General features: G+C 38.6%; 2 protein-coding genes and 1 long non-coding RNA gene across 14 annotated transcripts in view; 2 read left to right on the forward strand and 1 right to left on the reverse strand.

Annotated features, from left to right (window-relative positions):
* Nucleotides 1-528: 528 nt before the first annotated feature.
* Nucleotides 529-11,384, reverse strand: LOC148733446 (uncharacterized). Its single transcript, XR_016000540.1, has 2 exons — nt 11,200-11,384; nt 529-901 (listed from the first exon to the last, which is right to left on the reverse strand). It is a non-coding gene; the product is annotated as an uncharacterized LOC148733446 (long non-coding RNA).
* On the forward strand, nt 4,101-6,997 carry LOC148733447 (uncharacterized). Its single transcript, XM_088758453.1, has 3 exons — nt 4,101-4,263; nt 4,359-4,422; nt 5,262-6,997. The coding sequence occupies exons 1-3, from the start codon at nt 4,197-4,199 to the stop codon at nt 5,593-5,595; spliced, it is 465 nt and encodes a 154-aa protein (XP_088614579.1). The 5' UTR covers nt 4,101-4,196; the 3' UTR covers nt 5,596-6,997.
* Nucleotides 9,842-16,414, forward strand: part of LOC148733448 (uncharacterized) — a 29,065-nt gene continuing 22,492 nt past the window's right edge. For 6 of the 12 annotated variants that reach the window (XR_016000528.1, XR_016000529.1, XR_016000530.1 and 3 more), the window contains exons 1-7: nt 9,842-10,000; nt 13,473-13,541; nt 13,869-13,919; nt 14,133-14,198; nt 15,050-15,118; nt 15,431-15,592; nt 16,188-16,265. Coding sequence is in view for 2 of the 12 variants with exons in the window: in XM_088758444.1 (XP_088614570.1) it covers nt 13,871-13,919; nt 14,133-14,198; nt 15,050-15,118; nt 15,431-15,592; nt 16,188-16,265 (424 nt within the window). In the remaining 10 variants the exon portion in view is untranslated. Of the gene's footprint in view, nt 10,001-11,483; nt 11,623-13,472; nt 13,542-13,768; nt 13,920-14,132; nt 14,199-15,049; nt 15,119-15,430; nt 15,593-16,187; nt 16,289-16,414 lie in introns of those variants that run through there. The other 6 variants (XR_016000532.1, XR_016000533.1, XR_016000531.1 and 3 more) reach the window with 6 other exon arrangements.

Genomic DNA, 16,414 nt, shown 5'->3' on the forward strand with positions numbered 1-16,414 from the left:
CTGAACATGTGTCCTGTAACATATTATTCTTGTATTTGTATGAATTATGATGTCTTTGTGGCTCAGTGGATAGAGCATTGGAGCGCGCCAAATCCGTCCATTGGACCTTGGATTCTTTGTGGGGAATGAGCAGTTTATTTCTTCGTTCCTCGCTAGAGGTAAGACGAAGAAACATCTTTCACCTGTTTTTTTTCTCACCTGCTTTTTGTTTTACCTGTTATCACTCTTAACTCTTAGGATTACTGCAGCTCGATGCGTCATGCGGCTGGTTACGTAGTCAATCGGAAGTAACCCAGCGCCAATGTTGCTTTCTCCTTGTGTGATACACAGCACTCTTAGTTAATTTTGTAAACTTTTAATCTATTTTTTTTTCTTCACGGAAGAGTAAAAATGCGTTAGTTTCTTGATAATTTATTACCTTCACCGATAAATTTCATTGTTTCATTGTCATCTTTGCGTTATTTTTGCTACGATCCTTTCGTAACAAGAGAACGAGCAATTATTTAATTCATTCACGCAATTTCAAAATGAGACCGTCATTAAATATCTTTTTATTCATTACTGAGATGTACTGTTTTTAATGTTCTTTTCGAGTATCAGAGTTAACGTTATTTCCTGGTCACAAAGTAGTTAGCTGGGAAATTTTCCCACTGTCACATGCCAATCCCTCGCTCACAATGCATTTTATTCAGCTTGATTCTTGATCAGCTGACTGAGCGTGCAAACAGAACTCCGCGCCAAATCTGTGACGTAGCAGCCGATTATTGGCAGCAGTTGTTAATGAATATTTATCAAAAGTTGTAGAATTTTCAGCAAACCACGCTGTCCGTCGTAGAGGAAAGGCCTGCTGTCCAATCTACTTAACATAACTTTACGCTCTGGAAGGAAAGAGACACTGGACCTGAAAAGAAGAACAACGAAAGCACTTTAAATGTCACTGTAACAACAGGTGAGCGTTGCCTCGGAAAAATATCGCCTTAAGCCTCCTCAGGAATCTAAACGAGTCACATTATTTCAGGTCAAAGACGTAGCACGTGTCGGTTGCTCGGTCTGAGCGGCTCTTCAACTCGAAATTGGACTGAATTAGGGTGTTGGCTTCGTGAAACGGGCAAAATCTGTAATTATAAAATATCTGGGATGAAAGAACCTCATAAAAATGTTTCGCTTGCTAAATGTACTGGGGACCAGACTTACTTTTGTAATGAATGCAGCCACGTGGAAGTCTGAGGACCTTTCTACTCATGCTCAGTAGCCTTTGCTTCATTGTAAACAACAACAACAATTTAACATTTATATAGCGCAAACTACTATATAGATAATCAGTCGCGCTTTACAATCAGTTAAGGTGAGATCGGACGTCAGAATTCATCAGGCGCACTATGCAGCCACTTCCGTCCATGTGTTGATCTCACCTTCCCTCCCCAATTCACCCTAGATTAAACAACATTTTAAAACGTTTTTTCGAAGCACTTGCTTTTCCTATGACTGCATGTGTCAAAGAGCAAAACAAGACAAGATTTTGATTTCAATTCTTGTCCGGCTCATGGAAAATAAACATTCCCTGATCACATTCATATATTCTTGTCTTTAGGAAGAGAAATGTTGTCAGAGCGATGGAAAAACAAACATTCTGATCAAAAGAAGACACTGGAATCAATGAATTTTTAGTGGATACTGCAAAGATAAGAAGTTTTAAATTATTTAGTAATACTAGCAAAAATGGTAGCCCTTTATGAGGTGTAATTATTGTTCGAAGTCTTTGTTCTTTTCGTAGTTGTATTGTAATGGACAAAACTGTTCACGCGGTAGGTGAATAATATTGTTCTCAATTAGCCACCATTTTTTGGAATAATTTGTTGTGTTACGGATTGTAATACAGACCCTGAGCGATCGTTTGATTTATTCGAACTACCAGCTATAATTTGGTGTATCATATCTCAGATAATATCGTTGCATCGAATTAAAGACATATTAAACGATTGGAAACTGACATAATCCTGACCACGGAATAGTGACAATCATCTATTTCAAAGCTCTGATCGCTCTTTTTTTCGGTTTGTTTGACAATTAGTATCACGGTTAAGTGTCCCTGTCTGAGAAAGTGTTCCAGGGGCCAGAAGTGGTGGTCAACCGATTCGGCTGAAACTTGGCACAAAAGTTGAGTGTGATACCCATATACTTTTCAAGATTGCCGCGTGCACTTTGTCCTTTTTGCAAACGAGACGATCTTTTGACCAATAAACAATAAAAAGGCCTATAAGCGAAGATTCGGTGATCATAATTGTCTTAAAACCAGCGACAAAATCACTTTCTCATTAGTTCATCACAATTTTAAAATTTTTCCGAAATTAATTGATTTTTCCACTCGAACCTTGGAATCAAGAATGCAAATCAAACAAAGTCAGAGAATTTGATAGTTTATCTAATCAGAACAGTTTTTGTTTTCTTGTTGAATGGTTTCGCATAAAATGATGACGAAGTTACATGGACATTAAAGGAATCACAGACATATTTGGTTATTTCGAAATTAAAAATTTGTACAGAAAGCGCGTTGATTTTATGAAACCAAAATGCAAAACACAAATTTAAATTAGTTATATTCAAATAAAAGTTACAAGAAACAAGAGTTTATTGTGTCCTCGCTTTGAAAAGCCAGTATTTTTTAGTTCCTTTTCTGCGATGGTCGTCATTTTGCTGATTTTTAGAAAACTGTTTCTTTGATAAGAATTTCCTAGGTAATCTTTTAAACTTATTAAGCTCTATTTGAAAGAAAGGATCACTTGTTATCCTTTGGACAAGGCATTTGGTTTTAAAATATATCGTAGTTTATTGACTCTTTATTCGGTTGAAGTGGAAGGAATATCTTTTGAGCAGTCACTTGGTGAAACACAGGAATACGGAAAGTGTTGACGAGTAAAAGTTTGAAATTCAGTTCATAAACAGAAATTGAAAGCGTTTAACTGCTAAATCTCTAAAAAAGACTGCAATAATTTATCGAAATTTGGTAAAAAATGAGAAATGCTTTTGTATCCTGTGTTACATTCAAAACGGGTGACTTTGGTAATCTTTTACTCCGAAAAGGACATCGTGGCAAGCTGGAAGCTTAAAAAAAAAAAAACCATCAAAATTTCGGAGTAAAATTTTCTGATTGGACTCTCTGAAGCTTGCCATGGTGCTCTTTCGTTAGGACCCTCCACACATCATCTCTTGCAAAGAATTGAAGTCTAAAAAAGACGTAGGGATAGACAAGTCGTCAGATTTTATTTTGAAGGGAACGAAAGTTTCGAGACTGCTCGAATGGAAGACTGAGAAATTGGCGATTACTCTTCAATTCTTTATGTACGATATACTGTTTTTTTTTTTTTTTGACGGGAAATTTTAAAGGAAGCCTTAAGTTTATTTTTTGGCCAAAAATGGTGGTAGGGGAAACTCTGAGCCAATTGTCCAAATTTTCCAAAAACAGCAAAACCTGGCTCAAAAACTGACCACTTTATTGATTTGTTGAAGAAATAGTAGATTATGATTAAACAAGACAACAAGCAAATAAATATACAGTTTATTAGCAATGTAGAAAAATATAACTTATATTAATTAAAAAAAAAAAATAAGCGCATGAGCATTTTGAGCGCCGTAGTTTTTTTGGGCGGGAAAATGTTTCATCTCAAAAAGGCCCTTGGCATGAATTGAACCAACAAAAAAATAACGAAAGAACAGCTCTTGAGCTTTTTGATATTAGCGATTGTTTGGCGATTTGGTGTTTGCTTTCTCAAGTGATAAAAGTAGAGTGTTGGTTTTTTAAAAAACGCGCATTTATATTGTTAAACGAGTTAACTTCAGTGTTTAAATCTTTAGGTACAAGTACTGTGTGATTACTATACAAATAAAGGTGAACGTAACGAAAAATAAAATTAAACTAATTAACCTAAATTAATAGAGACTTGAGAAAAATGACAACCTTGGACAGAATGCAAGACTTGAGAGTCGATAAGCAACCGCACCCCAACCTTGTTTCTACACCCGCGTTTTAGATGTTTTAGTCTGTGTACCTTGTGGTGACAATGTGTCGTAATACGCATGTGTCGTGAGACAGACATTAGGGACCTTAAGCATCGACGACGTTGGAAGTCACGGACGTTCGCCGGAAGTGACTTATCAGCTGTCGTTAGCTGTTGCTATGGATACACCGTCCGTCCCTGATGAAAGGTCACGTCGACAACGCAGGAACGCTTAGTTTGACGTCTTGGAGAAAACGCAGAAATACAGGTGGATTTGAGATTAAAACTGCCGTACTTCGAAGATGATTTGATGTCATTCACTCCGATAACCACATTAAATTTTCTCGGCTGTTGTACTTGTAGTCATGTCAAGCTTGCAAGTTCCCTGTGAAGGAGGAAATTACGCTGGTTCAAGCAGATCCTCGAGGTTAGTTGTCATGCAGCTTAATTTTTTTGGACAAAAGTCTCTGAGGTCTTACGAGTAACTTAGCGTAATGCATACTTTGAGAAAAAAAATTCTTAGCCTTAGGTCAAAGTTAACCTCGCCACAACAAATAAATGTGAAAATTCGTCCGTTAGTTTTATGCAACAAACAGTCGGCAGTTCCTATTTTGTTTATCGTTTTTGTCCGGCCCGGCTCAAAAAGCGACATCTAGCTATACGAATGTATACACTTTTTTCTATAGTAATCTTTGTTAAACGAATATCTGAGGTTAGTAGAAGAATATAGATAGCCGTGATACCGCCCAAATTGGTTTGAAACTAAAATGTGTGTTGCATCTAATAAACTTAATCTTACACGTAAAGCATATTATTTAAGCTTAAGTAATAGAGCACTTTTTCCGTGTTTATATAACCTCATCTAAACACAAGGTTGGTTGGGAGAATTCAAGACAGTTAGCGACTGTGGTGGTTATATACTAGCCATGCCATTTGTTGGCTGACTGGTAGAATACATATTATTTACTTTACTGACGTACTACTATCCTCTGTATAGAGCATTTAAATTAGCCTAAACTCGCTTGGAAAGGAAGGATTTTCAGCTTGGGAATGAAAAATATAAATTTTACCAAAATTAGAGAGCACGCTCGAAAACTGCAAGTAATGTTTAATTGGGGGACTTAATTTACATATCCTACAGAGAAGTTTAACACGGCATTTTTTAATCACATCAGATCAACTGGGCATGATGTTCATGTAAGCTAACGGGATACTTGTATAAGTTGTCTTTTAAAGGCTGAAATGTCATGCATTGTTTTAAAACAGTGGTAAAATGGAATGGAGTGAAGAGAAAGACATTCTCCTGTGCCACGAAGTCTTACAGGCTGAGCCATACAGGGCTAAAGAGAAGACTGTGGGAAGGGCACAGGCATGGGAGAAAATTGCCAACATTCTCAACAAAAGAGCAGAGTTTAAAGTTAACAAGAGGTCGGCCATTGTAAACTATTTTTTGGTCTTGGCCTGGCCTACAAATAGGCCGCCATCGACAAATCCAAAGCAGTTGGACAGTGCTGCCCCTTTGTCAGCTATGGCATCAGCGTACAATCGCAGTTTGTCTCTGCTGAGGAGTTGGTCATTCCACTCTGTGATCTTGGCGTGATGATGGTCGAAAATCCACTTCTCAAAACGTGTCGTGATCGTGCTTATCTCTGGCACTGCCTGTCCAAATCTGTGGATCATGTCACCCAAACGACATGGGTATGCTAATCGTTTTAGCAACATGCACAGTCCCTCTACGCGGTTGGCCTTTGTTCGTTGGTGGCAGCACAGACTCGCAGGCAATCCAAGGGCATCAGCAAGTCTGACAATGTCCATTTTTCTTACTCGAAACTCATGAAAGCACTCTGTTTCGTCCATAGAGTCGAGATCAAAACGATCGTAGTCGGCGTGAGGAAATGATGGATTTCTGGAGAAACTAGCGTCATACAGCAATAAAAATTCTTCTTCGGAAATAAAATGATGACTCCATGCTAGAGAGAGCATTTCTCGAGCTTCCTTTAAACTAGACATCGTCAAGATCGAGACCACACAAAGGATGTGTTTACACTTTCACGGTCGACCGACTACGTCTGTAAGTTAGCGTAATTGTTTTGCTTAACGCAATCATGTCACGAACTCCGGTGGCGACAACGTCGTTCCCAGGTTACCCCTCCTGCAAACGATCGAACGTCCGTGACACCCAAAGTCATCGATGCTTAAGGTCCCTAATATAAAAACGCTGGCACGTAAGGGTCCGTGTAGGAAACTACATCAAATCTGATACCGATAAAAAAAAAAAGCATAAAGCAAACGTGAAACTTCTTTTCACATTGTTTATATGAGAGGGAAAATGATAGTAACCTTACTAAGGCATCCACGCAACCATTAGGTTGCTTTAAAGTAACATTGACCTACAGGAGGTAACACTTTCGATTTCTTCTACGAAGACGTCACGTGTACGACCTAATTGTACCGGAAGCTGAGAAATGTAAGGTATTGTAGCGAAAATGAATTCCGCTCCTACACGGTCTGGGTTATATTCATATACTTTGTGTAATCCGATGGAGTTCGACCTACTCATTTCCAAGTGTAAATTTCAGTAATCTTGCGATATCGGAAAAATTAATCGCGTATTTGTTATATTCGGCGTTTTATCATAAATAATTTGGATATATCAACAAAGTTGAAATGGTAAATTAGCCACCGTAATGATTACAAAAGCTGACGTTTCGAGCGTTAGCCCTTCGTCGGAGCGGATAGAGGAATTGTGGATTGTGTGTGCTTTTAAAGGCAGAAAATGGAGCTACGTTATTGGTGGGAGCATGGCAACGAGAAAAACATGAATAAATTAGTGGAATGAAAAGCGTTCGTTGATCCCTGTGGGATTTAGACTACCGGTTTGAAAGATGAGCTTTTGTTCAAGATTTTTACGGCTTTCCGTGCCACCTAAGTGCAAGGAAAGACCGCAGATTGCCATGTGTTGCTTAGAATGATTAGGTAAATTAAAATGTCTAGCGACTGGTTTCGATGTGTCCTTGTCATTCTTTCCACGTCTCGAAGGTGTTCTCGGAATCGGTCACCTACTCTTCTGCCTGTTTCGCCGATGTATATCTTTTTGCAATAAGTGCAAGTTATGCAATAGATTACATTGGCGGAGGTGCACGTGAAGTGATCGGTGATCTTAATGGATCGTTTAGGTCCCGATATTTTATCAGTGTTGTGAATGAAAGGACACGTTTTGCATCGTGCACGAGCGCATTTAAAAGTGCCTGGTTGCTCATTAGTCTGAAAAGAGCTTCTGACCAAAAAAATTTCCTATGTTTTTGTCGCGTTTGAATGAAATGAGGGGAGGCTGCGAAAAGATAGTGCTTGTCTCTGGATCGTTTTGAAGTAATTTAAAGTTTTTAAGAATGATGGATTTAACTGAGTGGTTGTGAGGGTGAAACGTGAGAGTGAATGGAATGCGGTCGGAATCTTCCTTATGCGACGTTTGTAGTGCTGAATGTCGATCAATAAGTTGAGCGCGGTGGTAACCCGCTTGAACGACGGAAACAGGGTAACCACGTTTATCGAAGAACTGGCACATTGACTCTGATTTGTGGTGGAAATCAGAGTCATCACTGCATAAACGACGAAGTCTTAGAAGCTGAGAAAAAGGAATAGAATTCTTAACGTGAGATGGATGCGAAGACGAATATAACAAGTAATTATGCGAGTCTGTAGGTTTGTAATACACACTAGTGCATAAACCGTAACCTTCAATTGAAACTTTGACGTCTAAAAAGGATAAAGAATTGTCAGAAATTTCCCAAGTATATTTCAGAGCCAGGTGAAGAGAATTGACTGCGGTTATGAATTTAGTGAGCTCCTCTCTGGTAGGGGAGGTAGCGCCGATACAGTCGTCGATGTAGCGACCGTAGAGTTCAGGTTTAGAGCCGTTGTATTGGCTGAAAAATTGATGTTCGACAAAACCTACAAAAAGATTGGCATAGCTAGGTCCCATTTTGGTGCCCATGGCTACACCATTGGTTTGTTTGAAGAAGTTGTTTCCGAATGAAAAGCAATTGAGTGTGAGCACTAGTTCGGCTAAGCGTAGTAGTGTTTCAGATTTAGGTTCCTTAACTGTACGTTGATCAAAAAAATGTTTAAGGGACAGAAGGCCTTCGCCATTAGGAATGACAGTGTAAAGAGACGTAATATCCATGGTGAAAAGAAGTTTGTTTTGGCCAAGGAAATTAAAGTCTCGAAAAATTTGAAGAGCGTGTTGACTGTCTTTAATATATGATGGTAAAGTTTTGACGATGGGAGCCATAATTTTGTCTAGATAGCTGGAGATAAATTCGGTAGGGCAACTGCAAGCCGAGACAATGGGCCGACCCGGGTTGTTAGGTTTGTGAATTCTAGGTAAAAAGTAAATACGAGAAGTTCTAGGAGTGGTTATGATGAGATATTTTGCCGTGTATCATAAACATCTGCACGTGAAGTGGGTAAGAAACCGCAATCGGACAATTTTATGACTTGGTTCGACAATTTTTTGACTTGGAAGGCTCACACAGACTATATGTGTAAAAAGGTGGCGTCAAGAGTTAGTATTCTGGGCCGCATTAGAAGTTTCGTCACAAAAGAGGCAGCAATACTTGTTCATAATACCTTAATTCTTCCCTTATTTGATTACTGTGACATTGCCTGGAGTAACCTTTTACAACAAGATATAGATCGACTACAGCGCTTACAAAATAGATCTGCACGGATTATTACACGTTGCTCTCGGTCATTTGAAGCAATAGATCAGCTGCAATGGCCGACTCTTTCCAGTAGACGCTATTACCACAAGGCTAAACTCGTTTTTCTCTGTCTCCACTCATTAGTTCCTGGTTACTTTTCATCATATTTTACCAGATTTTCGAATATTCACAATTATTCCACGATCGAGGCAAAGTCTGAGGCTATCCCTACCAAAAGTAAAACAGAATTTTGGGAGAAGGACCTTTCTTTTTACTGGCGCAGAAATTTTTAATAAACTTCCTTTGAACATTGTGAAGAGTGAAAACATTCAAACGTTCTGTCGCCGAGCAAAACATTTCCTTTTACCGTAATTTTGATATTTTATTTACTATGTTATGTTTTGATTGTGTTTTTTAGCATTGTAGTTTTAGGCTGTTGAAGTAGTTGTGAAATCTTAGTCATTGTATATATATATATATATATATATATATATATATATATATCTATTCTAGAAATTTGATGTAAATTATTTTCAATACAGGGCCCCTATGGATACCAGCCTTAGAGCTGAATGGGCTACCCTGTGTAAATAAAGTTTGCTTTACTTTACTTTGCTTTATCGGATTTTGTTATCTTTTAGTTTTAAGAAACATGTAACAGACTAAGCTAAACGTTGGTTGCAGCTAGTTCCTTTTTCTGTCAAGCCCTAGCATAAGAGGTTCTTCACAGTGTGTTTTATTGTAAAAGATTTGAAATTATCCAGCTCGAATAACGTTAAGCGTTTCGTGACATAATGATTTCCGCTTTCAGTCTCTAATAGTAGGGGGAACCCCCTAACACTGTCGGGAAGTTTCCCTTTTGACGTTTCAAAGGTTAAAACGCCCTTCCTTCCGGGCAGGTATACTTCGATAGCTGCACTGAGATATATCCAAAGTCTTGCACTTACGGTTGGTAAAATGACCGCGGCGGAAAAAACTTAAACCACTTTTCGCAATGTTTCTATTTGAGGTAAAAGAGCAGTAAGCAGTTCAACGGAATATTTATGTAATAATTATCGGCCTGAAATAACATTACGTGACTAAAGGATTTCCGCTTCCAGTCTCTCAAAAGTAGGGGAACCCCCCTCACCTGAGAGGTCAAACCTTGCGTGCATCTGTGCGAGTTCATTTCGATAGTTGCAGTTGGATATTTCCATAGTCTTTCAAACGGAACTTTAGCTGTGGGTTTATTGTGTCAGATTTTCTCTTTTGACTTGTTGTTAACGCTGGTAACCGAAAGTAAAAGGACTCGGAAGAGCTGAGGTAAGATTTTGTTCGTAATAGATGTGATTCTTAAAATAATTTCGCCTTCCCGATAACTCAGCGCCACAAACGTAGGTTCGGATAAGCAAATTATTTCGATAGCTGTAGTTAGATGTTTCCAAGATCCTTTATATAGGACTGATGGACGAAACTTAAAAAGAAACGCCGTGGGTGAGATTTTGGCTGTAGTAGGACGAGTAGATTTGATTAGTTTGTCACTCCCGTTAACTCAGTGACATATACATAGTTGCAGTTACAGATACTCGCAAATTCATAACATTACGTCGATTGACAAAACCCTTCTATGAACGAATCTATGAATTGCGGTGTTAAGTCAGCTAACGATGAAGGGTGGGCCACTGGAAAGAAAAAAATGTTTTACTGGAAAGAATATTGTACGGTAAAGAGTCGGGAACGTAGATCGCATTCGACAACGGTATCATGGTCAGGATAAGTTTTAATTTATGCAGGATCAAGTTCATCGCAATCGTCTTTAGAGCGAAGAAAATCGCAAATGAAAAACAAATTTAGTTGTGTCTTTTGCCATCAGTCCTAACACATCAAACCTTGTGTTCATCGCACATGTACTTTGCATAACACTAGAATAAACAGGAATATAGGCGAGACAATGTTACTTTTTCGGGTTCCTGACCATTTACTCTTGCAGATAAAAACAGAAATTAGCGCGACTAGAAGTTGAAGAAATATTGATTAGACACTTAACTTCTCAAGTTTAGAATCTACAAGTAAAGCTGGAAAAGCTATTCATTGAGTTAAATCTCAAACATTTATGCTCTGTCAATGCAAATGTGTTCTTTTTAATATATTGTGTTGTGTAAAGCAAAGATGTGCTTGTAGTGGAGTTTGCAGTTTTCTCAATGGTTATCTTACGCATCAGTCGCTAAGCAGCCAAAGTGGACCGACACAAAAAAGGTTTTTGTATCCATAACGTAGTTTTGATGACGAAAATGTTCAGATGAGGCCTAATGACTTATCATGAAACAACTCCTTGCATTGAACTTATTTCTTAAGAGCACGGCATACACTTGGGCGTTATTGATTTTATGAATTAGGGGAACCGAACACCTTCTGACATTCACCTTTCTTTATTAAACTGTGAAACATTTGCTGTCTGTAAATTCATTTTGTACAGTTTTTCTTCTTGTAACCTTGCCCATTTGTTTAGGAATTATAAACACCTTTTTGATCAGTTATTAACTCCAGATGGCAGCATCAGTCTGTAACTGTCAATCCTGAACCAGCGCCTACTTGTAAACCAAATATGAATGAAATGGCCCATGCAGAGACGTAAAGCTCTTTTCACAATGTTTCTATTTGAAGTAAAATTGTAGTAAGCAGTTCATGGGGGAATATTTACCTAACAATTATCCGGCTGGAAGAACGTCACATGACGAAAGGATTTCCGCTTTTAGTTTCTAAATGTAGGGGAACCCCCTTACTTGAGAGGTCAAACCTCGTGTGCGTCTGAGCGAGTTCATTTCGATAGCTGCAATTGAATATTTCCATGGTCCTGCAAAACGGAAGTTTTGGTGTGTGTTTATTGTAATGTATTATTCGGAAAAGAGTCGAGGACGTTGATCGCATTCAACAACTGTAATTCGGTAAGAATATATTTTAATTTATGCAGGGTCAAGTTAATCGCAATCGTCTATAGAGCGCGGGAAACCGCACATGAATAACAAATTTTGATTAGTTCAGATCAAACCTTGAGTTCATTGCACCCTTAGGGCAGAGAATAAACAACACTGCCAACTAAACCAAGTTAAAAAGTTTTCCTTTCCAGTCTCGCAAAAATGACAGTAGTAGTAGTACCTTTCTTCAAAATCGGAAAAAACTCTTCAGTAAAAACAAAAGCGTCCCAGTCTATCTAGTTACAATATTACCTTGGTTGAAACTATTAACCATTCGAGCGAGGCCTTTTGACGAAACAAGGAACTGTTTTTACATTTTATTTAATAAGCAAAAAGCTTACAAAAGAAAATTTTCAAAAATTTCTGATTTTTGTGAAGGAATGCGTGACGTTATGAGTTCTGGTCTCAGTTTCTAATGGAGGGGAACCCCCTTTTTCTCACTTTGGGGGAAATTTCCCTGTTACGCTTGAGATGTTCAAACTTCCAGAGCGTTTGAGAAAGCACACTGTAGAGCTTGTAAATGGATCCTTTCAAGCGAGGTTACATGTCATATTCCCTTCTGTTAGGCTGTTATAAGAACACTTTTAAGTAACACATGGTTCAATACAAGGCGAGGATCTGGTTGTAAGGGAGGTGTTTATGGCCTTCGAACTCAGCTGATCTGTATACGTTGTTACAAATACCGCCACGAATCTATCGTTAAGTAATTCCAGTAACACGTCTTAAAAATTTACCTAAGTTTTTGTCAGCAGTTTTTTTTAGGTATATATTCTTTTGCATTCTATATTCCGGCTTTGAGCCTTGCTAAGAAGATTTTTATAATGAACAGGTGACGTCGCCAGGTCTCCTTTAGGGTCTTATGAGCGAGGAGAGCCCCCAAGCCCCGAAGAATTTCGCTTTTACACTTGGGAGGTGAAAAATTCCGATGCGCCACTCTACCTACACTTTTATAGCTGTAGCACAATGCAGAGGAGAGAAGTTAAACACTATTTCTTTTCAATTTTAGCGAAACTCGATCTCGATCTTTTTTCGATAGACCGTTGATACACGGGATGGCGTTCCACGTCCCATAAAATCCTCTGCGCGAAAGCGGCTAACAAGTGAACCTTTCCTATTAAGAATTTTTCAGAAAGGCAATCTTGGGATCTTTTTCCTTTTCTGGTTGAAAATCAATCTTTCGTGCCCAGGTTAGAGCTTAAACTCAAAAGTTAAGTTGACGAACTCTTAGTACAATTGAAAGTATTTGTGAAACGTTCCCCACATTTAAAAATTACTGGTGCACGTGCGTTGTCCAGGGGAACCATAAAATCAGTTACTTTCTTGAGAAAATATGAAAATCATATGTGTGCACTGCAGTTTTAAGAACTGTATATGTAAGTGATCCTCGCAGGAATGAACGCTACTTAGCAGCAACAAAAATAGGGCCTGAAAATGCAGGCCTACACGGGATTTGAACCCGTGACTTCTGTGATACCAATGCAGTGCTCTACCAACTGAACTAACGAGTCAACTGGAAGTTGGTCGTTATGTTGGTTCCTATGCAACTCGTGAAGTGATGAGTCAATAATTGAGAATATATGAAACTCATATATGTGCACTGCGGTTTTCAGAAATGTATATGAAACCAATCCTCGCAGTTAGGAATATTGGAATTTTTCACGCGCCGTACAGGCCTGATTCTTCTTTTCAGGAAAATGTTTTGGTATCTCAAACATGATTGAATCTTGTGCTGTTATAAATCATATTTGTCAACCGTTGGTCAGATTGTGGCTGATTGGTGTTGCTGCTAAGCACTAAAATAGCGTGTGCCTTTTCTATAGGTTGACAAGTCATGTAACTCTTCTAGCGCTAAGTCGCCAAGTTGGTTCTGTTTACGCTCAGTAAGAGAGGTAAGTTGTGGCTCATACTCCATGTTACCAGGTTAGATAAATGACAATAGTCTTAATTCCCCAAATGCACTCCTTGATTTTTCTTTCTCTGGGAATCTCATTTTCCATGAAAGCCTTGAAGTTTCTTTGAGAAACTATTGTGGCATCCTCAGCTGTCTTATTTGTTAATTAAGATATACTCTCTGAAACTAATCAGATATAAACATTAAAATTTGGATTTTTTTTAGGATAGCCCCAGTTTATTCTTGGTATCAGCGTAGTAGATCCAACTGAGGAGGATCGAGCCAAAAGTTGGTAATACAAAGTTAACATTTAGTTCTTTTGCAGCAATGGCGGAAGGTGGTCATGTGAACATTAATGATGGGAAATCTACAGACGGTAAGAGAGAAAACAGATTACAGTTCATTGTTTTTTTTTTTTTAAGTTTCCCAAAATTATCATTTCCAGATTGTAGCTTGAGATAAACAGTGTTGGACGGTTTCGCTGAAGCATGATGAAAAATGAAAGTAGAATCACTTGGGAAATACTCATTGAATTTCTTGTTTGTTGAACTGTAAAGGTTTTAACATAAACGTAATGCTTTGTTTCTAGCCACAGAGAAACGTAAGGTCAGATCTGGTGACTTGAAAATAAATTTAGCAGATGATTTTCAGGCAGGTACGGAAGCTAGACTTATTTGTATGATTAATTGCCTTGTTACAGTGTCGAGTTCTCAAACCGAAAGCAAATTTATTTCCACGCCAAGCCAAATTTGTAGTAGTGAGAGACTACTTTAGAAGTAGTAACCAACTGCTGATAACTTCTAAGGAGGTTTGTTTTTGGGAGTGTGCGGAAGATTGAATTCAATCCCTTTCAGCTTATAAAGAGTGCTGTTTATCCTCTTCTTGCCCTCGGGCGCATAAAGTCATGCACAAGGGACCACCAATGCGGACTTTTTTCGCTCTTTTCCTCAGTGCCTCTCACCAAGTTATTGCCACCGTCTGCATCTCCTTTTCTATATTGCCCCCCCCCCTAGTTCTCTTGTTTTTCCTTTCACTCCCGTCTTGATTGGAGTCCAGTATATTTTGTTGAAAAGATCGATTTGAATATGGGATGTCTGCTCAATAAAATAGCTAGTCGGTTCCGTGGCACAAGACTGGAAATCATTATTATTCAGCGTACCTTTTAAAAAAATACTATTTCTCCGCAAACTACATTTTAGTTATAGCATCGATGAAAAAAGATGTGTCAAACACTCAAGATAGAGTTTGACCACTTTTCCACTGAACACCTGGGTTTACGTTGGTTTAAATCATCTTGCCAATGCTATTCAATGTTGGAAAAACGTTCCATCGTATTTGGTGTGCCATCGAATGAAAATGGCAAAGTTGGTTTTGAAACTGTTGGTTGAAACAAAGTTCACCTTAACCTTGTTCTAAAACGTTGCACCACAGAGCCTATAGATATTTAGCTAAGATATTATGGCTAAAATATATGATAACCTCGATATTTGACTGAATATTTCTCAGAAGCAATAGACGTTCAGGCTGAGTTACCGTCAGACAGTACATCACAATTTGATGATGCTAATTTAAAAGGTAAGAATGATAAACAGAATGTATACAACATACTCAGTATGGTGCCCAAATAGCCAAATTAATTAGAATTCCACATCCTCATCACCCTCATTATCAAAGGGAGATGCTAAGGGACTTGGACCGAGTAACGATCATTTAACAGGAAAGGCGTAGAACACTTTGTTTGTCAAAAACACAACTTTAACTTTTGAAAGCTAGGTCAAACTACAGCTCTCCAAAATACATTAAGGAACTGTATATCTCGAAAAGATAGCTTTTGCATCCCTCTTGAACTATGATGTGTATTATAGATGTTTGCTGCTTTTCTGTTAGCGATAGCAGAGGTGTACTTGAAGGAAGGTGATAACGAGTACAGCAAAGGAGAGGCCGACAACGCGGTACACTTCTATACGGAGGGACTGCAAGTGAATTGCAAAGACATCCAAGTCAACGCTGTGCTCTATAGCAACAGGGCAGCAGCTCATTTGCTTTTGGGTAAGAATTGATCATTCGTTCCTAATAAACCAGACCTGCATTCACAAGGATTCAATACAATAGGTTACAGTTCCAGTTGTGTGCGTGAAGGAACGCGTTTGTTTCTTTGCGAGTCGAATTACGCAGCCTCAATAAAGGTAACATGATGGGAAACCTAACCAATTTAGGGAGTAGTGCCAGAGGAAGTATAAGTCAGACAGGTCTGATGGATGTGATTGGGAGGTAAGTTTAGTAAAGTACTGACTTACACAAGTCCATTGCATGGCACTGTCACCAGCTTCACGCTTACTGGCCGTACTGCCCCAATCAATTAGTATACCGCTGGACTAACAGATAGTGTGTCGTATACCCGTTATAACCAATGGTAGGAGGTGAGCCTTAAACTATTGGATCAAAGCAAACAGCCAACATGATATACGTAGACAAACTGTTCGGAACTCGCATCACATCCTTCCGTAAGATAAAGTCAGGTAATAAAAATTTATCGCCGACTTGGCAAGCTTGGTGTGTCCAATGAGCGATGTGGAAATGATTATGCCCGTTCCAAAGGATAGAGGATTGTACCTAACGTACTCACTCGAGAATATTTTCTTAGGTAATTATCAAGAAGCATTGGATGATGCAACAGTTTCCGTTCAGTTGGAACCAACTTTTATTAAAGCCATAGAAACCGGTAAGTTCTTTGCATTTCCTAAGGTATGCAGAAGTTTTTTTCGTTTTTATTATCTATTACTTATGACTGTGGGGTCGTACTACAAGCCAAGTGACCATGCAGGCAAAAAGTTAGTGCTAAGAGTCAACATTGTCTTATTAAACCGTTAA

The sequence above is a fragment of the Stylophora pistillata genome, chromosome 4, assembly GCF_964205215.1.
Source record: "Stylophora pistillata chromosome 4, jaStyPist1.2, whole genome shotgun sequence".
NCBI lineage: Eukaryota > Metazoa > Cnidaria > Anthozoa > Scleractinia > Pocilloporidae > Stylophora > Stylophora pistillata.